Source organism: Denticeps clupeoides, chromosome 12, assembly GCF_900700375.1.
Source record: "Denticeps clupeoides chromosome 12, fDenClu1.1, whole genome shotgun sequence".
NCBI lineage: Eukaryota > Metazoa > Chordata > Actinopteri > Clupeiformes > Denticipitidae > Denticeps > Denticeps clupeoides.
This window is the reverse complement of record NC_041718.1, coordinates 6,964,017-6,980,676: the sequence shown is the minus strand read 5'-3', so window position 1 is coordinate 6,980,676 and position 16,660 is coordinate 6,964,017. Positions and strand designations below refer to the sequence as shown.

Here is a 16,660-nt window from a genome sequence, read left to right as displayed (position 1 = left end):
GGTGTGGTGGCAGTAGCCTCGCATTGGACACTCACCTGTAAACCAGAAGACCACAAAGTCTCACATTCAAACCCCACTTACTACCTGAGAACCCCACTTCCCTGAGAAAGACACTTAACCCCGAGTGTCTCCAGGGGGACTGTCCCTGTAACTACTGATTGTAAGTCGCTCTGCTAAATGCTGTAAATGTAAAATGTAAATGTAGGCTGTCGAAAGGAGAAATGAAAGCATTCTGGGTGACAGCCTCTTTCCCCTCATCCTGTGCATCTGGACACTCTGTACTCTTGATAGGAGTTCCTTCACGAGCGGTTCTTTTCCATGAAAGTATCAGTTGAATTCTGCAACCCCTGAGATAAATGAAATATCATCAGTTGACAAACTTCGGTTTAAGCAAAGACTGGATTAATTTGAAGGGTATCTCTGACTTCTGATAACTTCCCTATCACACAGGTCCAGACAGGATTACATTTCCTCCGCACAAACACACACACACACACACACTGAAGTTCTGTTTCCTCTGGGTGTATATAGTATGCTGAGATGGTGTGTTGAAATGTAGTAAAACGTTAACTGGCAGTATCGGCAGTGAGGAGTCACTTTCCCTCCCAGCACTGAGGTCGGAGTTCATGCATTCTTAGAAAGGACACTGACATGGCCAAGATGCAGAAAAGAGATGTCAGTATAATGTCTTGAGCAACCGTAAACTTCACAAACAGAAATAATATTGCTATGTTTGTACATTTGTATATTTTTTTACTCATTCACACACACACACACACACACACATACATTCATACATGCATACATACATATAATCTTTCTAAAAGGGGAATATGCATTGTATGAGTGTCAAAGTGAAATTACTACCTTTAAAACCCTGTAATCCAGAGGCTTTTTGGTGCAGATATATGGTTACCAATGTCTTTTGGCTGAAGATGACTAGCTGCTGCGATGTCTCACCTGGACATCGGAGTCCAACTAAGAGTCCATCATGCTGTATCTGAGCCTAGTTCAACTGCTGCTATTTAGGAACCCACGTTTTCTGCATTTTTTTATGCCACGTCTTGAGATTGTTGGCTTGTGGAGGTCCACTCGACTGCGTAAAGGTTTAAAAAACATAGTTTTACTGGACCTGTTCCTTCAGCAGCACAGAAATCAATACACATACATTTAATATACCATTGTTCTGTACATTTCTTTGTTCCGGACATAATTGTGAAATGAGCGACTCTGACCCTTTTTCGCAATAACTTAAAGTGCTCTGTTCCGAGTTGTATTTGGTCGGTTGTACAAAGACTTTCGGTTCTGCATATGGGAGCTATTTTTGATGCATCTATGAGCAATAGGAGCCGCAGTGTAAGACATTAAGTATATTCCTTCTAGAGAGCTGCCTCTGAAGTGCTCCACAAAGTATGACAACCGCACACTGCCCTCGCCACATTAAAGAGACGGATCGAAGCGCACCCCCAAATTTACATTTTTCTCCCATCGGACTGTCTTATCCACAATAACAAATCTGACGAGCACGTTCTATTACAGAGCGCAGGTTCGTGGAAACCTCGACAGGAGCCATATTTACAGTCATTCACAGGTTAGCACATTTTTCTGTTTTGGGAACATTCATTTTTAGCTTTATATATATTTTTACGTGATTCATTTACATAATTACAATCAAACAACGTGAACGCTACCCAACAGCTTTAGGACATTAAGAAATTTCTTTTTAAGGATTGGAAACAATTGTTTGGTGCATTAAAAAGACATAAAATGGGTGGAAACTACAGTCCAGACAATGCTGATGTTGTAAAAGACCGTAAATGTCTGTTAATGATGGAATGTCTGCATACGTGTAGAGAGAATCTCGATCATCAACAATTAGTCTCAAGTTCTAGTGGAATGACGGTGTGTTAGTTAACCGAAGTCTGCAACTTTAAAGCTTCATTCATTGTTAGAAAACACTTTTTTTGCAGTACGGCCTGAAACACTGATTTATGAAACCCAATTCACGCCGAACTAGAATCTACTGTGGCAGTGGCGGCCTAAGCAGGTCAAGAAGAACGGCCCCGTAACCAGAAGGCTGTGGGTTCGAATCCTTCACCATCCCCACACACTGGCTGCCCACCAAGAAGGTCACATTTCACTGTGTGCACCGCGTGCTGTGCTGCAGTGTTTCACAATCTTTCGATTGTGATTATCACTTTCACTTCACACTTTGTCCATGATTATTTAGCATTCTGTTGGTAATATTTCTATTAAACCCTTTTCGTGTTTTTGGATAATTCTAACTTTTGAACGGTAGTTACGTTAATTTGTTGAAATACCATAAAAATAGTTGCAATGATTATAGGCCACCGTGGGTTAGACAAATGTCCACATTCGTTTATGTTTTATTTGCAGAAATGCATTGGTCAAATGCTTTAGTGCACACGTCTTTTATTGATCTGATTCGATCAGCTCCTCTCCCGCCTGTAGGTGGCGCGTCACCCCACGCCGGAGCTCCGGCGCGAACCTGCGTGAACCGCATGCGGCTGGAACACGGCGTGCCGTTCATTACGGCGGCAGCGGGCTGATGCAAGAGCTCCTGCTCCCGTGGCTGCCGCCGGACCCGAGATTCCCAGAATTCTCATATGTACAAAAAAAATAAAAAACGAATTCGCCACGGTGAATTACTTTACGTTGAGCACGTGATGCGGCAGGGGCGTACGTCTCTGCACGTGTACTGCGGGACCGCCGGTTACGTAACGTCACACACAAGTTAAAGGGAGTCTTTGTACGCGACCACACGCCGCGAACACGGGTTCGAAAGGGAACGCGGGTCATTGGCTGCGGACGAAATCGTGGCGTCATTATTTTATTATAATGCGGTATAACGCGCGTAAAAAAAAGGAGAGAGAGAGGGCGAGAGAAACGCCCACCGTAGTACTCTACAACGTGACCCACATTCATTCACTCACGCCGGCTTTTCTTCTGCAGCGCTGCCCGTGCCGGACCCTCGATATCCATCCGCGCCGGCACTACATGACCACGCGGGGACCCGGCGTTCGGGCTTCTGCCGCTCCTTCTGTTTAGCACCTGCGCGCTTCGTGCACGTCTGCGCACCTGCGAAAATCACGCAACGTAGCTTATAAAACTCCTCCGTCCGGTCGTTTTGGCGGGAATTTTCGGGGTGGACGGACACAGTTCGTTGTGCGGTCATATATAATGAATGGCGCCGCGGCCACACCCACCGCCAAGCCGGGGCTCCATGTGGCAGAGAAGTCTGCAGTGTAGGATGTCTCGGGTCCTGTCGAACTTTTTCGTTTTGTTTGACAGCAGGAGCGCGTTTATTCCTCGCGTGGCATTTCAAGAAGACCGAAACCGGTATTGACAAACCGCCGCGGCTGCTGAGCAGGTAAGAACATTTTCAGGTCGCTTCTCTGCCATGCCGGCGTGCGTGGACATAATTAGCCGGGTGGTCTTAAAGGGGCACTCATCTTAAAAAAATCTAAAAAATTACCCAAATACAATTACTTAATGCAGACACATTATAGTGATGTTATGTTTATATACCTAATAATGACCAAAAATGATTTTTGTTACAAATCCTTGTCATCGTACATGAGAATTGGTGGTGAGATTTAATTGCTTTTTAAAGGTGATTTAAATGGCGATTTAAAGATTTATGTTTCTATCCAGCGTTTAGACGGGGAGTTTTAGTGCTGGTGGAGAGTGGAGTGCTATCACTGAGAGAAATCTCTCTCTCTCTCTCCATTTTTCTCCCCCTTCTGTCGTCCTACCAAACTGGCTAAAATCGATTTTTAAAAAGAAATAAAAGAACAGAAACCCCCAGGCTGCTTCGAGGCGTTGCCAGTGCCCGGCAGCTGACGTGTCTTGCAAATGATTGAAAAATTCCGGTAAGCCGGTCTGCTGGTGCGTGTTAAAGTGCCCACGTCGAGCCGTTCAGCTGTTCGTGACGTCACGCGGCCCCGCCTCCCCGGCCCGGCATGGGGCGGAGTCTCTTTGTAAACAAGACTCGAGTCCCCGCGAGTCGGCGGCGCGGTACTTCACCTCCACGCGTGTCGCGCTCCTGCGGCGCTGGCCGGCGTCTCGTCTTCTCCCCCGCGGCCGGGACTGTACGCGGTTCTATGGTGAACGGATTCGCTTCTCCGGCCCCCCACGCAGGTCCCGCCACGATGCTGCAGAGTTTCTCCCCGGTGCACGACTGGCTCAGCGACAGCGAGCTGCTGTTCGACGAGGAGCTGTACAAGAGCCTGATGCAGTCCATCCCCACGCCGCCGCAGTCCCCGCCGCCCAAGGCGGACCTCAGCAAGGCCCTGTCCCGCGTGGACCAGCTGGAGCTCGTCTCCGAGCTGCTGCAGGAGGACCAGGACTTCCACCTGAACTGGGATTTTCTCCTCGCCAAGGAGCAGCAGCCCGACGTCGCCATCGACTGCCTGTGGAGCGGCGACAAGTGCGCGGGGGACAAGCTGTCGAGCAGCCCGCTGCTGTCCGACATCGACACCACGATCTTCGAGGAGATCGCGGGGTCCACGCTGCACTGCCACGACGTGGCGCTGGCGGCCCAGGCTGCGGGGAAGGGCGAGGAGGGGGACAGCCAGGAGCAGATCGAGTCCTCCTCAGACTACGGCTCGCTGTCGGCCGGGGGGGACTCGTCGTCGTCTTCAGCCAGCGATTCCGGTGAGTGGCGATTATAACACGTTATAACACAGTTATTATTATTATTATAATTAGAAAAAAATATTAAAACGTTTCTGTGGACTTTCTGTGAAGTGATATATTGCCGTTATAAGATCGAGCCTTTTTAAGTGCCGTTTTGTGTGGTGGTGTGTGTAGAGGAGGAGATCGACGTGGTGACGGTGCGGCGGTCCAGCCCCCGTTCGCAGCCGCGGGACGACTGCAGTCGTAGGGAGCAGCTCCGGGCGCTGAAGCGCTGCCACCTGGAGATCCAGCAGCAGCACAACTACGCCGCCCCGTGTCCCCCGTCCCCCCTCCGGGCCGAGGCCGTCCCCACCTCCTACTGCTCCTCCTCCGCCTCCCTGCACAAGCGCGGCCGCACCGAGTCGTCGCAGCGCTCTCACTACCCCGGACGCAGCTCGCGGAGCGTGGCGCCGCGGCCCAGCGCCGAGTTCGAGGACGAGGACGAGAGGAGGCGGACCCACAACGTGATGGAGCGGCAGCGGCGGAACGAGCTGAAGAACTGCTTCATGCGGCTCCGCGACAACGTGCCGGAGCTGTCCAACAACGACAAGGCCTCCAAAGTGGTGATTCTCAAGCGGGCCAGGGACAGTATCAGGGGACTGGAGCTGGAGGGCCACAAACTGACCTGTAAGAGGGACAAGCTGCGAGAAAAGCAGGAGCGGCTCAAAGCCAGACTGGAGCAGCTGAGAACGTTATGAATCTTCTGTCCATCTGCTTGAAAAGGACTCCAGTTCGACGAGCGTGGTTCAGTTGCAAGGCATCCCTGCAGACTTTAACAGAAGAAAACTCGCACACGCACGTTCATGTGTGTACATTTTTATATATATATATATGTATGTATGTATATTGATCATAGCTGCATGTTGGGTGCAACAGATATTTGCCAAAGTCTTAATGTCATTTGAAAGCGATACTGTATAGTTGAATCGGAGATTTGTTCGAGTTCTTCAGAAGCGGACGCTGGGTGGCATGGCGCCCCCCTCCCTCTGTTTTTGGGCTGGCTCCAGAAAACACTTCTGTTGTAATGAAGGGGTCTCATCTGTTCAAGGACTTGAAAGGCATGACCTGATTTGTTGATTTGTACAGGAAAGGCCTCGTGGTGCCTTTTTTGTTTTCGCCGCGTCCCCCTCCCCACGCGTTTGGTAAAAAAAAATTCCTTTATTTTTTTATATTACTATGTTGTTTATCTACCTCCACTAGGAATTAGTCCTGGGATGCCACGGTGGCTTCTTTTGTTAATGGTTGATGTATAAATTATTTAGGATTCAATTTAACTGAGGCTGTTTTAAACTGGTGAGTTCAGACATTAGTGTTTTTTTTTTTTTTCTTTATTCATGTGGAAATGAATAAAATGCTTTGTTTTGTAAAAATATAATAAAAATATTGACTGCACAAGTACTGTTTGACCTTTGTGCTCAATGCCGTTTTATTTCCCACAGTTGTGATGCAATCACACGCATAGGCACAATCCCGTCAACCTTTTTCCATTTTATGGTGCATATTTATGTTACTCTTTATTTTATTGCACATTGTACACTAGTTCCATGAGCTTTAGGGTCGGCTTGAGGAGTAAGGGGTTATATTGCTTACAGGCAGGTGTGACATTTAGCCACATTTGGCACACGTTTCAAGTGAAATGACATTTAAAGAATGCAGGATGTGTGGTGTCATTGTGTTGCGCAACTCCCGGCAGCTGTGAACACCTCGGCGGGCATCGCCCGCTGGCCCCTCACTGTCAGCGTACACTTCAGCGTCTGGCCAAGTTTTTTTCTATCTTGCCAGGAGCTTGTGATTGTCTTCCTGTCCGCGTCTCAAGGGCTTGACCGCTTGAGATGACCGCTGATGATGATATCAGCTCCAGTCTCCAGTGTACTGATGATCTAAGGGCTGAGGAATCATCTGGAGTTTATGGGCGTTTCAGATAAATCTGATGCTCCTCCTCACACTGGAAGAAAGAGAGAAATACGGCCTGTAGTACAGCCACACTGCCTGGCAGTTACCATCTGAATCCTGATGTGTGGATGAAATGACGAAAACTACCAGGGTGGTAGAAGCCTAGTGGGAAACACACTCGCCTGTGAACCAGAAGACCCGGGTTCAAATCCCACTTACTACCATTGTGTCCCTGAGCAAGACCCTTTAACCCTGAGTGTCTCCAGGGGGGGGGACTGTCCCTGTCACTACTGATTGTAAGTCGCTCTGGATAAGGGCGTCTGATAAATGCTGTAAATGTAAATATTCAGTCAGTCTGTGCGATCAGGATACTCATCATCCAACAATGAAAATCCAGAACAAATCCAGAACATGTAGAAACAGGACAGTGGGGAGGCCTGCAAGAACTTGCAAACAAATGGGCCTAAGCTGGACTGAGCGAAACTGGTCTGTCATCTCTTTTCATCCTTTGTGTCCTAATCCATTTGCTTGTAGATGCTATCAAGGAGGCTTGAACGAAGAGTCTCCTAAGGGTCTGTGTTTTAAAAGTGTGTGTGTGTGTGTGTGTTTTCTTCCAGAATGCAGGATATTCTGAAGTATCGGGGGACGGGCGCAGGATCAAATAGCAGTATGCAAACGGTTTAAAACAGGGGGGGGGCGCCTTCAGACAACGAGGTGCTAAGGGAGACATGTGACAAGTGGCGGCGGCCCGGGACGGTGTTAGCAGTTCTGAGAATGTTAGAGAACGGCCTCGCATTCATGCGGCCAGAACTGATAACGATAACGTGGGTGCTAGAAGCAGAGGTGGCGCAACCCTGACTCACGGTAACTATCAACACAGACACAAAAGGCTGTGGCATGCCTCACTGAGCAAATAGGCACAAGGATTAGGGTGCTAGTAGCCTTGTGGCTAAGACACTCGCCTATGAACCAGAAGACCCAGGTTCAAATCCCACTTACTACCATTGTGTCCCTGAGCAAGACTCTTAACCTGATTGTCTCCGGGGGGGGACTGTCCCTGTAACTACTGATCATAAGTCGCTCTGTATAAGGGCATCTGGTAAATGTAAATTTGCAAAATGTAAAAATTGATGGGGACGTACCACCTTTTCTGCCTGAAGTCAGTTTTGTGTCAGTGTCATTTGCAATTTGAAGCTATTTGAATTTTACCAAAACCACAGGTCAACCACAAGAAGAGGCAATAAGCTTTATAGAAATGATGCGAGATAATAATATGGTAACAATTTAATTAAAAGTAAGCCAGTGAGCACCCCAAAATGAATGAATGTCCAAAGACTGGTTAATGATATAATCAGTAAATAATGCACTGTGTCTCATTATCCGAAGCTGCTCAGAAGAGCTGGTGGTTTTTAATAAATCGTTGTTCAGAAACACATTTTAAGAAAAACAGCCACATCGATTACAAATGGAAGGACATTAAGGAAGCGGCCCCGTAATCAGAAGGTTGCTGGTGGTACAACGTGACACTGATGTGCAACTGACCAAAGCACCGTCCCCACACACTGCTCCCCAGGTGCCTTTCATGGCTGCCCACTGCTCACTAAGGGTGATGGTTAAAAGCAGAGGACACATTTTGTTGTGTCACCGTGTGCTGTGCTGCAGTGTATCACAATGCCACTCACTTCACAAAAAAAAAATTAGCTCCTTTTAGAAAGCTACGTCCTATTAATCAGTCCTATTAATCTGCTTATCACAGAATGCCCAAGTGTTGCACTATCTCCACCAATAACACTTTTTCACTACAGTACATGTGTAATGTCCAATGTTCATCTCAGATGCAGAAAAATCACCAGCTGCAAGTTTAGTGGGTTTTTAGTTGAGTTCAGTGCGAACAACGTCATTTCCTTCAGTTAACACTCGGGTGTTTTGTTGCTCTGAAACTCACACCTTGAAGACCTTCTGAGAAGTGACAAGTTCCACGGCTTGTTTGAAATTCACCACGTCCTTTTGCCGGCCGCCTAGTGGGGAGTCACTATTCACATTTGGCCGTCCTCACGAATGCTCCGTCGCGCACCAGCGTAGGCCCTCTGATCATTCACACTCTCAAAAAGAGGAATCGAAACGGTGACTTAACACCTTTGCTCACCACACTCAACTAATTTGGCACCACCAAGACTGGGTTTCCAACCAAAGGAGTTGTTTTATAGGAAGGAAGAGTAACCACTGCCAATTAGAGGGCCCAACCCAAGACCTTGAGGTGTAAACGTTCATTCATCTCAATGTGAGGCTGAAATAATGCAGTATTAAAATGTAAAGCCTCACATGCACTCAACGTCCGGTGATCTACCCTAAATACGTCAACCAACAGGAGTCTTTCTGGTGTAAATTTGATCAACTCAGCTCTGTGAGGTCGTTGATCATGCCAGTAGACCTGTGTATCAGAGATCATGAATGAACATGAATGTGAAGTGAATCTGGACGAGCTATAGAAACGAACAAAGGAAAGCTAAAGCCAGCTGAAGAATGCAGGGATCTGAAATCCGAGAGCTGTGGACCAGTCCGCATGGTCCCTCGGCAGGATCTCGTCTGAAAGCCTGAGGCAAAAAGGCAAAAATCCTGCAAGCCTGTGAGGTTTGAGCGTCAGTACGTATTTTAGTAATAGTTACAAATGTAATATTATTATAATTTCCAAAAATGTAACAGATTACTTTGGAACTGTCTAAAATCAAGGTATATTTCTGTCACATGACTGGAAAATGTACTAAAAGCATTTGTGAAGGATTTTATCTTCATTTCGGCTATCAGCATCACGTACCATATCCCTCGACTTCCAGTCCAGACCCTCATAGAACAGCTGGTGATAATCTGACTTCATCTCAGGAAGGTGGAAAATGTATTCGGCTCTAAAAGTAAAACCCTCCCAGGATCAGTGGCAGCATTATCAGCATTAAAGCAGCTGTTGTAACTGCATTCTGAAAACCACTCATATGCAACTACATCTGTATTGGAGACGCTGTCCAGCACTGCTGCAATGCATGGCAAAAACAAACAAAAAAACAGGCGCTGGGTGCAAAAAAAAATACAAATCTTTTTCTATTTTATCTATTTGAGCTGCAAATCTGTAATGTTTTTTATTACTAATAAATGTACACAAAGTGCACACACACACACACACACACACAGGATTCCTTGATGACCCTGTAGGTCATAGAGCACAAATCCTGTGGAGATCAGTTGGGGGCCGGGAGATGTAGGCTTAAGGGTCATCCTCTAATGAATCCTAATCCCCCTCAGGTCAAAGGTCATGCTGCATCCACTTTCTCAACACAATAAAGGTCCTTTCTTAAATGATTACTAAGGACTTTTCATTGAAGTTCTCAACACATAATGAGTTTGTAATCAGCGGAGAGAAATGCCTGGGTAATTTGCAATGGAAAACAGCATGCGGGGAGTTCAGATTGACTTGTATGATGATAAATTGAAAAGTAATTGTTTTTAAATTGGATAATAGGGACAGTTAATCTGTTAATAAAAAGGGTCGATCTGTTAATAAAAAAAAACAACAATATGTCAGATCGGCATCTATACAGAAGTTTTCTCGCTTGTAAAAACTCAAAAATGATTAGCAGAAAGTAATCAAATGGACTCGGGGCCCTGTTATGTAGAAGTGACTACACACACACACACACACACACACACACACACACACACACACACACACAATATTGGGGAAAGGGCTCCTGGATGCTGTAAAGAGGCAGAGGGTTTTTTTCCCCCTGGAATCTCTTTTGTGGGGCTGTTGAGAGGCTCCTCTCCTGCCGGATTGAGGAATTTAGAGCAACCGCTTTCCTCCCTGCGGGACGCCGCACCTACGGCCACGCTGTGTGTGTCCCACCACGGGACCTTCCTTCCCAAAGACAAATTTATGCACATATTTTACCCGGCGTACACAGCACCCAGAGAGCGTTCAGGACTCCCGCTCCCCTGAGAACTAGGAGTAGATTTACACCGTTTACCCTAAACTCCCCACAAAGTTGTAAAACCCACATGTGAAGAACAGCAGAGCTCGGCTTTATGAGATACAGGTGAGACACTGAGAGCTGCTATAAATGCTGTTGCACTTTGTAACCTGCTTTTTAATGATCTTTTGCATCTCATGGGTTGCTGTGTTTTGCGACCCCCCCCAGGTTACAAATTGCTGTGGACGAGATAATGCATGGAAGGAGCATCGGGGCTCCTGGCAGCCTCGTCGCTGGCGGCCCATGACACCAACTCGCCTCAGAGGGCATCACATGCTTCCTGTGACTCATGGGGGGTTTCGTTTCCACTAAAATAGCGGCTCTGAGGGGTTTTGTCACTCCACTACGAGGCCAGATGTCACACGACAAAAATCACTTCAATCACCACTGCGTGGTGTTGCAGTAAATAAATGAATCAATTATGCATTAGCACAGGCACACACAGTCATTCTGTTTGTGTGCATATGAGTGTGTGTGTGTGTGTGTGTGTGTTCTGTGCAAGGTCCACCCCGCTAATAGTGTGTGACAGTATCAGGACGCGGCCTGTCGGATTTACCTGCAGGGGGCTGGATATGCCCAGTGGGTGAGGACGGGGGTGTCAGCGACACGCCCCCCCCTCTCCGCCTGGATGATTGTTCGGAGCCACAGACCCCTAAATCAAGGCGGGCAAGGCTAAGGTGAGTTTGAGCGGCCGGCCTGCTGCTCTCTGAAGTTTACTTCAGGGTTCGGTAATTGGTTGTCATAAATGATAATCATCTCAACAGCACATCTGCAGCTGCACCCCCCAGACACACCACCCTAGATTTAAACTGTCCCAGAGGGCACTGGGAGCACCGGGTATGTTAAATCATTTCACAAGTGCTTTAAAAAAAAAAAAAAAGGCATCAGCAACATATAATATAATAGAAGTAAAGCCTCAATGATAGTTAGTGATAGTTAATGATCAATGATAGTTAGTGCCTTGCCCAGGGCTACAGTGGTAGGAAGAATTGTGGTCATGCAGTCCAGGGAATCATCAGTTCAGACGGTAAAAGAATGACAAATTACATACACGATACAAATAAAAATGATCGTTCATAGTTCTTTTTCATAGTTCCAAGAATGAACTAGTTCACATTCATTCATCTGAACTGTGAACTTGTTAAAAACTGATTAGAACAGACTGATTAGTTGAGTGTAGAGCACATTAAAAATATGTATTTGTTCTATGGACAACACTGTCTGGGACACGGGGGTGAAGTGACAGATTTAAAGTGGAAAATAAACACACAAAACATGTAACTTGTCTATTAGGTTATCGTCCACATGGTCTCATGATCTATACAACCTTTTGTAACCTGCTTTTTGGAAGCTGTTTGCACCTGTCTGAATGGGAACTGTTCCATTTCCCCGGTGGACATTTGTAAACGTACTTATCTGAGCCCAGCACTTGCCTTTAACCTCATTGCTCATCTCAGTTTTTGTTGGTCTTGGAGCAAAAAAACATTGTTAGTGTCACCACCTATGCAAAGCGATGCAAACTCATGCAAAACGTAGGCAAAGCAGTGCCGTCATTTGTTGTTTTCAACAGTTATTGTCTTCAGTGCTCAACGACAGCGGGTGCGTCTCGATTTGGATCCTTGAGAGGAGGGTTTGGTCTTAGCCGCAACTCTTGCGTCATGAAGCGCTGGACCTCCATTGCAGCACAATACAAGCCAGTAATCTGTACCATAAAGGTTTCAATCTCTTCATGCAGTCTGGAAACAGGAGACATTGGGGCCACCAACTATTAAATACATTTACAAGAGGTCTTTATTAAATCGTAAAATAACATGCAACAAAGCATCAAAGTGGACTGAACTACTGGAATGTGTTGGATGTGTATTTATAATGATTTTTTAATGAATTCACTTGAATTCATTAAAGATAGGTGCCTCTGCCATGTCGAGTTTTTTTCAAAACTGCCTTACAAGAAGCCCCAGAAGCGAGAGTCAATCAGACGCGTTGACAACTTTCCCTCTTTTACAGTCAGCGGCGTAAGGAGCGGGCCGTTAAATACCGGCCAGGAACTCGGTGTGAAGGGCTGTGATTTCTAGAACTCCCCCCCTTCCACGGACTCTGCAGAGAAGTGTGAAGTTCTCTGTTGGGGTGGGGCCAATGCAGGAGGAAGGGGGCGGTGACAAGTACCCCAGCCTACTGGATCGCGGGGCGGGAACTGGACACGTGGAGTGAACAACATTTCTCTCCCTGGCTGTCTTGTTTTTTTTTTTGTTTTTTTTTGCTCTCACGTGCCCCATGAACACACACACACACACACACACACACATTCTGCTTATAGGGCTGTGCAGAAACTCTCGCCCGATGGCCAGGAGAGTGTTTGGAACCCACAGTGTCTCCTGTCAGAGTCATGGCAACTGAGTTAAATTCTTTCCCGTTAACCACTCATTAATGAATACCTCGTTTTTATGGAGGCTCGGGGTCGCAGAGTCAGGAAACATGTCCTGTTGCTGTGTGGGTTTGTGTCTGAGTGCGGAGTAAATAAGTGGGTTTTGGGGTTTGGTGTCTCTGCATGTGCAGCAAATCAGCGTTTGTGTGTATCTACGTGCACCAGATTGTTCTGCAAATAAACACGGGAGTGTGTGTGTGTGTGTGTGTGTGTGTGTGTGTGTGTGAGTGTGTGTGTGCATGCATTTCCAGTGCTTATTCATGTTCGAATCAGTGTGTGGTCTAAAATGCTGCTATAACGTCCTGCAAAAATGGAAGTTATAAACATTTCCATTCCCATTTATCACCACCATGTTACCATAGCTACTGTCCAGTCTGCAGGTGTTCACGGCCGCTTCAGACATGACCAAACGTACCACGAGAAGTTTCCATTAACTACAAGTGTTAGGACTTTTATGTTCTTAATTAATCAAAGTGAAAGGTGGAACCACACAAAGTCTACTCCACTCATGCGGCCGCGTTCAGGGAAGGCCCCTCTCTGCCGACTCATGTATTATTCACTCCAGGTACTTTCACACATCTTCATTTCCTCACGCAGGTTCTGCATCTTATGAGCCTTGCTCCCACATTACTGTGCACCTTGAGGGAAACCGCGAGACTTACTGAAGCAGTCAGGGCGTCATACGGCGAGAGATGCAAAACCAACTCATTTGAGGAAGTCTGATGATTGTGATAAATTTTGGCTCTTTCTGATGAAACATAAAAGAAGCAATGGGGATTTTTGAATGTCTATTCTTTGTCAGATTGTTACAGAATTTCACTTTTTATTCCATTGGAACCCAAATGGTGTCATTTTTGTCTTTTTTCCCCCAACAAATTAGCATTCATAAAACATAGTTGCTGAATAAAAAGAAGCAGATTAGATGTTGAGGTAATAGCATAGTGGGTAACACACTTGCCTATGAACCAGGAGACACAGGTTCAAACCCCACTAACTACCATTGTGTCCCTGAGCAAGACACTTAACCCCAAGTGTCTCCGGGGGGGACGACTGTCCCTGTAACTACTGATTGTAAGTCGCTCTGGATAGGGGCGTCTGATAAATTCTGTAAAAGTAAATCATATTTTCTTCTAGCTATGCTTTTGCATTTGTGTATACAGAGTTTAGTAAATGTAGGGAAGTGTGCTGATCAGAAAAACCGTTATGAGACACGTTATGAGACACGTTATGAGACACAATGTGATGGAGACACAATGAAATATGAACAGAGGAAAAAGTCATTTTTGGGGACCCCCCCCCAAAAAAGTCAGTAATATGCTTAAAAAGAAAAAAAACCCACACAGAGAGTCAACTCAAATCCTTTCGGCAGCGTGATTGTGCCCTGGGGAACCATTTCTCATTAAATGACGTGAACGTGTCCACAATGTGCTGCATGAATAATTCAGAGTGCCATTACCCCAAAAGTCAATGTTATTGATTATGACATTCATCCTTGGAGATCAGCATCATGTCAAAGTCCTCACCTGGTGACCATGCTGAGTTTGGCTTGTTTTACAGCGGACTGGTGCGGTCACCAGAGTAATTATACGTTCCTTCGGATTATCAAAAAAGTTCAAAGGTTGCGATAACAGAAAGATACAGGATACAGATGTAAATGATGTAAGTGCGATGTTTTGAAATGTAGTCGTTTGATATTTATCCTGTAATATATTCATTTGGTAATGAGTGGGGCCTTCTGATGGATTTACGCTCTGTATGTAAATGAGCTTGATGCGTAAGGGTGTCTTCCTGTCAGAACCCTGTGTGGGTTTTTGTGCGAAGGAACTCTACGCTCTATAGATTTTCCACTCGCAGTCTGTCACTAGGGTTTGTCCCCCCCCTCCTCCAGCTCTGTATAATTGTTTGCTGTCAACTGACTCATGGAGGTCCACCTCCAAAACCCATGACTGTAAACCCACTTCTCCCCACTTTTTCTATGAGAGTAGGTTTCTCACCTGTCAAAAAACAACTGCTGGTTGGGAGAACTGCGTGGGCGGGGGCTTTTTTTGGGGGGCAGGTGGGCTAGTTTCAGGGGTGAAATTAGCACACGCTCTGCACAGAGAACGAGTGTGAGGTTTTCTCCACTAGTCTCAGTCTGTGACTGAGTGCTGGTAACTAGTCTGGATCTTTGGTGCTGGTCCGCGTCAGAAGTGGGATAGCATGCCCATGTGTGAGTGGTGTTCACGCCTGTGTGAGGGACTGCCATAGATAGCTGTAGAGATGGCTCTGTGAGTGGCTGTTGCAGGTGTGGTACCCTGATCCAGAACTTCCCATATAGGCTAGTGGGTAAGACTCCTGGTTTTCCACCTGGAATTTCTCACCTGGGGCAGTGGTGGCCAAGCCGGGTGAGGAAGTGGATTCGTAACCGGAAGGTTGTGGGTTCGAATCCAAGATACCACGCTGCTCCACGATGGGGCAAACGCAGAGAACAATTTTTGTTGTGCGCAGCTACCGTGTGCAGTTCTATGCATTTCACCAGTTGCTGTGGTCAGGCTCTAAAAAGATCCAGACCACCGTGTTTACAGTCTGATTCAATCTAAGAGTAGCGCGATGAATAATCAGAGCACAGAAACAGGCCAGAAATGCACCTTTGAGAAAGAGGTGACAAGAAATAATCAAAATGAAAAAACGGTCACATCTATTTTCTGTACGCGGAGGCCTTGTGATTAAAATGAACTCCTGGCCCTTCACAACACTCAAAAGGAAACTCATCTGGGAGGGAAGTAGGCTTGGTGCAGAAAAAAACGGTCAGACATGTCTTGGAACAGAATGATGGGTGAGATGAACGTTAGCAGATAAACCTCCAGTGTTCCGGAATGCGAGAAGGATGCACGGGTTACCTATGCAAATGTTCAAAAATCCCACACAGCTCAACGATGAGGCAACGTGCGTTGCGTAATCCTCGCCATGTTCCCGCAAGAAGAGCGAACACAAAGGACACGTGTCCTGTGTGGGAGAGCAGTTGGACAAGAAAGCAGCCTTTGGTGCGGGCGACCTCTTCCCGGTTACTAGGAAAAACCTTTGTTTACTTTGCTCGGCTGGGGACATGTGAGTTGTGGACCATATGCCCCTGTCCTGGACAGTCTAGGAAAAGCTCTAGCAGCACAAAAGGCCGGCTCGAATCGGGGAGGGTGGCTTCAGTTCCAGTCCCCCAGAGTGTTTGAACCCACGAACCCCAGGACCTTGAATAGTCAATAATAATATGTCTCAGATCTCAGCAAATTTAATATACGTTCTCTATCGGCTTATTGTCTTGTGATCAGTAAAAATGATCATTTGTTTTACATTATTACCATGATCTTGGTGAGTAGTCAATTTTTCATAAACTGCATGAATACGTTGTCCCTGATGACAGATTTTTTAAACGATGAAAGCTCATGATAATTTGGATGAGGTGTGTGTAACAGTAACTGCACACAAGCGTATGTTTCGTGTGTGACGGGACGGGGGGACAGGAGGATCACAGGTGGGGAGAAGCAGTAGCATGAAATGAGCTGTGGAGTGACAGTGGACAGCTGAGGACGGCCTGCAACAAAAGGACACCATTAATATGCGTGTGTGTGTGTGTGTGTGTGTGTGTGTGTTT

General features: G+C 46.4%; 1 protein-coding gene and 1 long non-coding RNA gene across 4 annotated transcripts in view; one reads left to right on the top strand and one right to left on the bottom strand.

Annotated features, from left to right (window-relative positions):
- Nucleotides 1–1,453: 1,453 nt before the first annotated feature.
- mych (myelocytomatosis oncogene homolog) lies at nt 1,454–6,019 on the top strand. Of its 3 annotated transcripts, none has more exons than XM_028998486.1 (3): nt 1,454–1,591; nt 4,162–4,677; nt 4,834–6,019. In XM_028998486.1, the coding sequence occupies exons 2-3, from the start codon at nt 4,173–4,175 to the stop codon at nt 5,394–5,396; spliced, it is 1,068 nt and encodes a 355-aa protein (XP_028854319.1). In that variant the 5' UTR covers nt 1,454–1,591; nt 4,162–4,172; the 3' UTR covers nt 5,397–6,019. The 3 variants fall into 3 exon arrangements, with proteins under 3 accessions (XP_028854319.1, XP_028854318.1, XP_028854317.1); XM_028998485.1 differs by lacking the exon at nt 1,454–1,591 and adding an exon at nt 3,219–3,391; XM_028998484.1 differs by lacking the exon at nt 1,454–1,591 and having other exon boundaries at nt 3,403–4,677.
- Nucleotides 6,020–6,607: 588 nt separating this feature from the next.
- Nucleotides 6,608–16,660, bottom strand: part of LOC114801386 (uncharacterized) — a 31,336-nt gene continuing 21,283 nt past the window's right edge. Inside the window, exon 3 of the long non-coding RNA XR_003751498.1 lies at nt 6,608–6,643. This is a non-coding gene — a long non-coding RNA (uncharacterized LOC114801386). The remainder of the gene's footprint in view (nt 6,644–16,660) is intronic.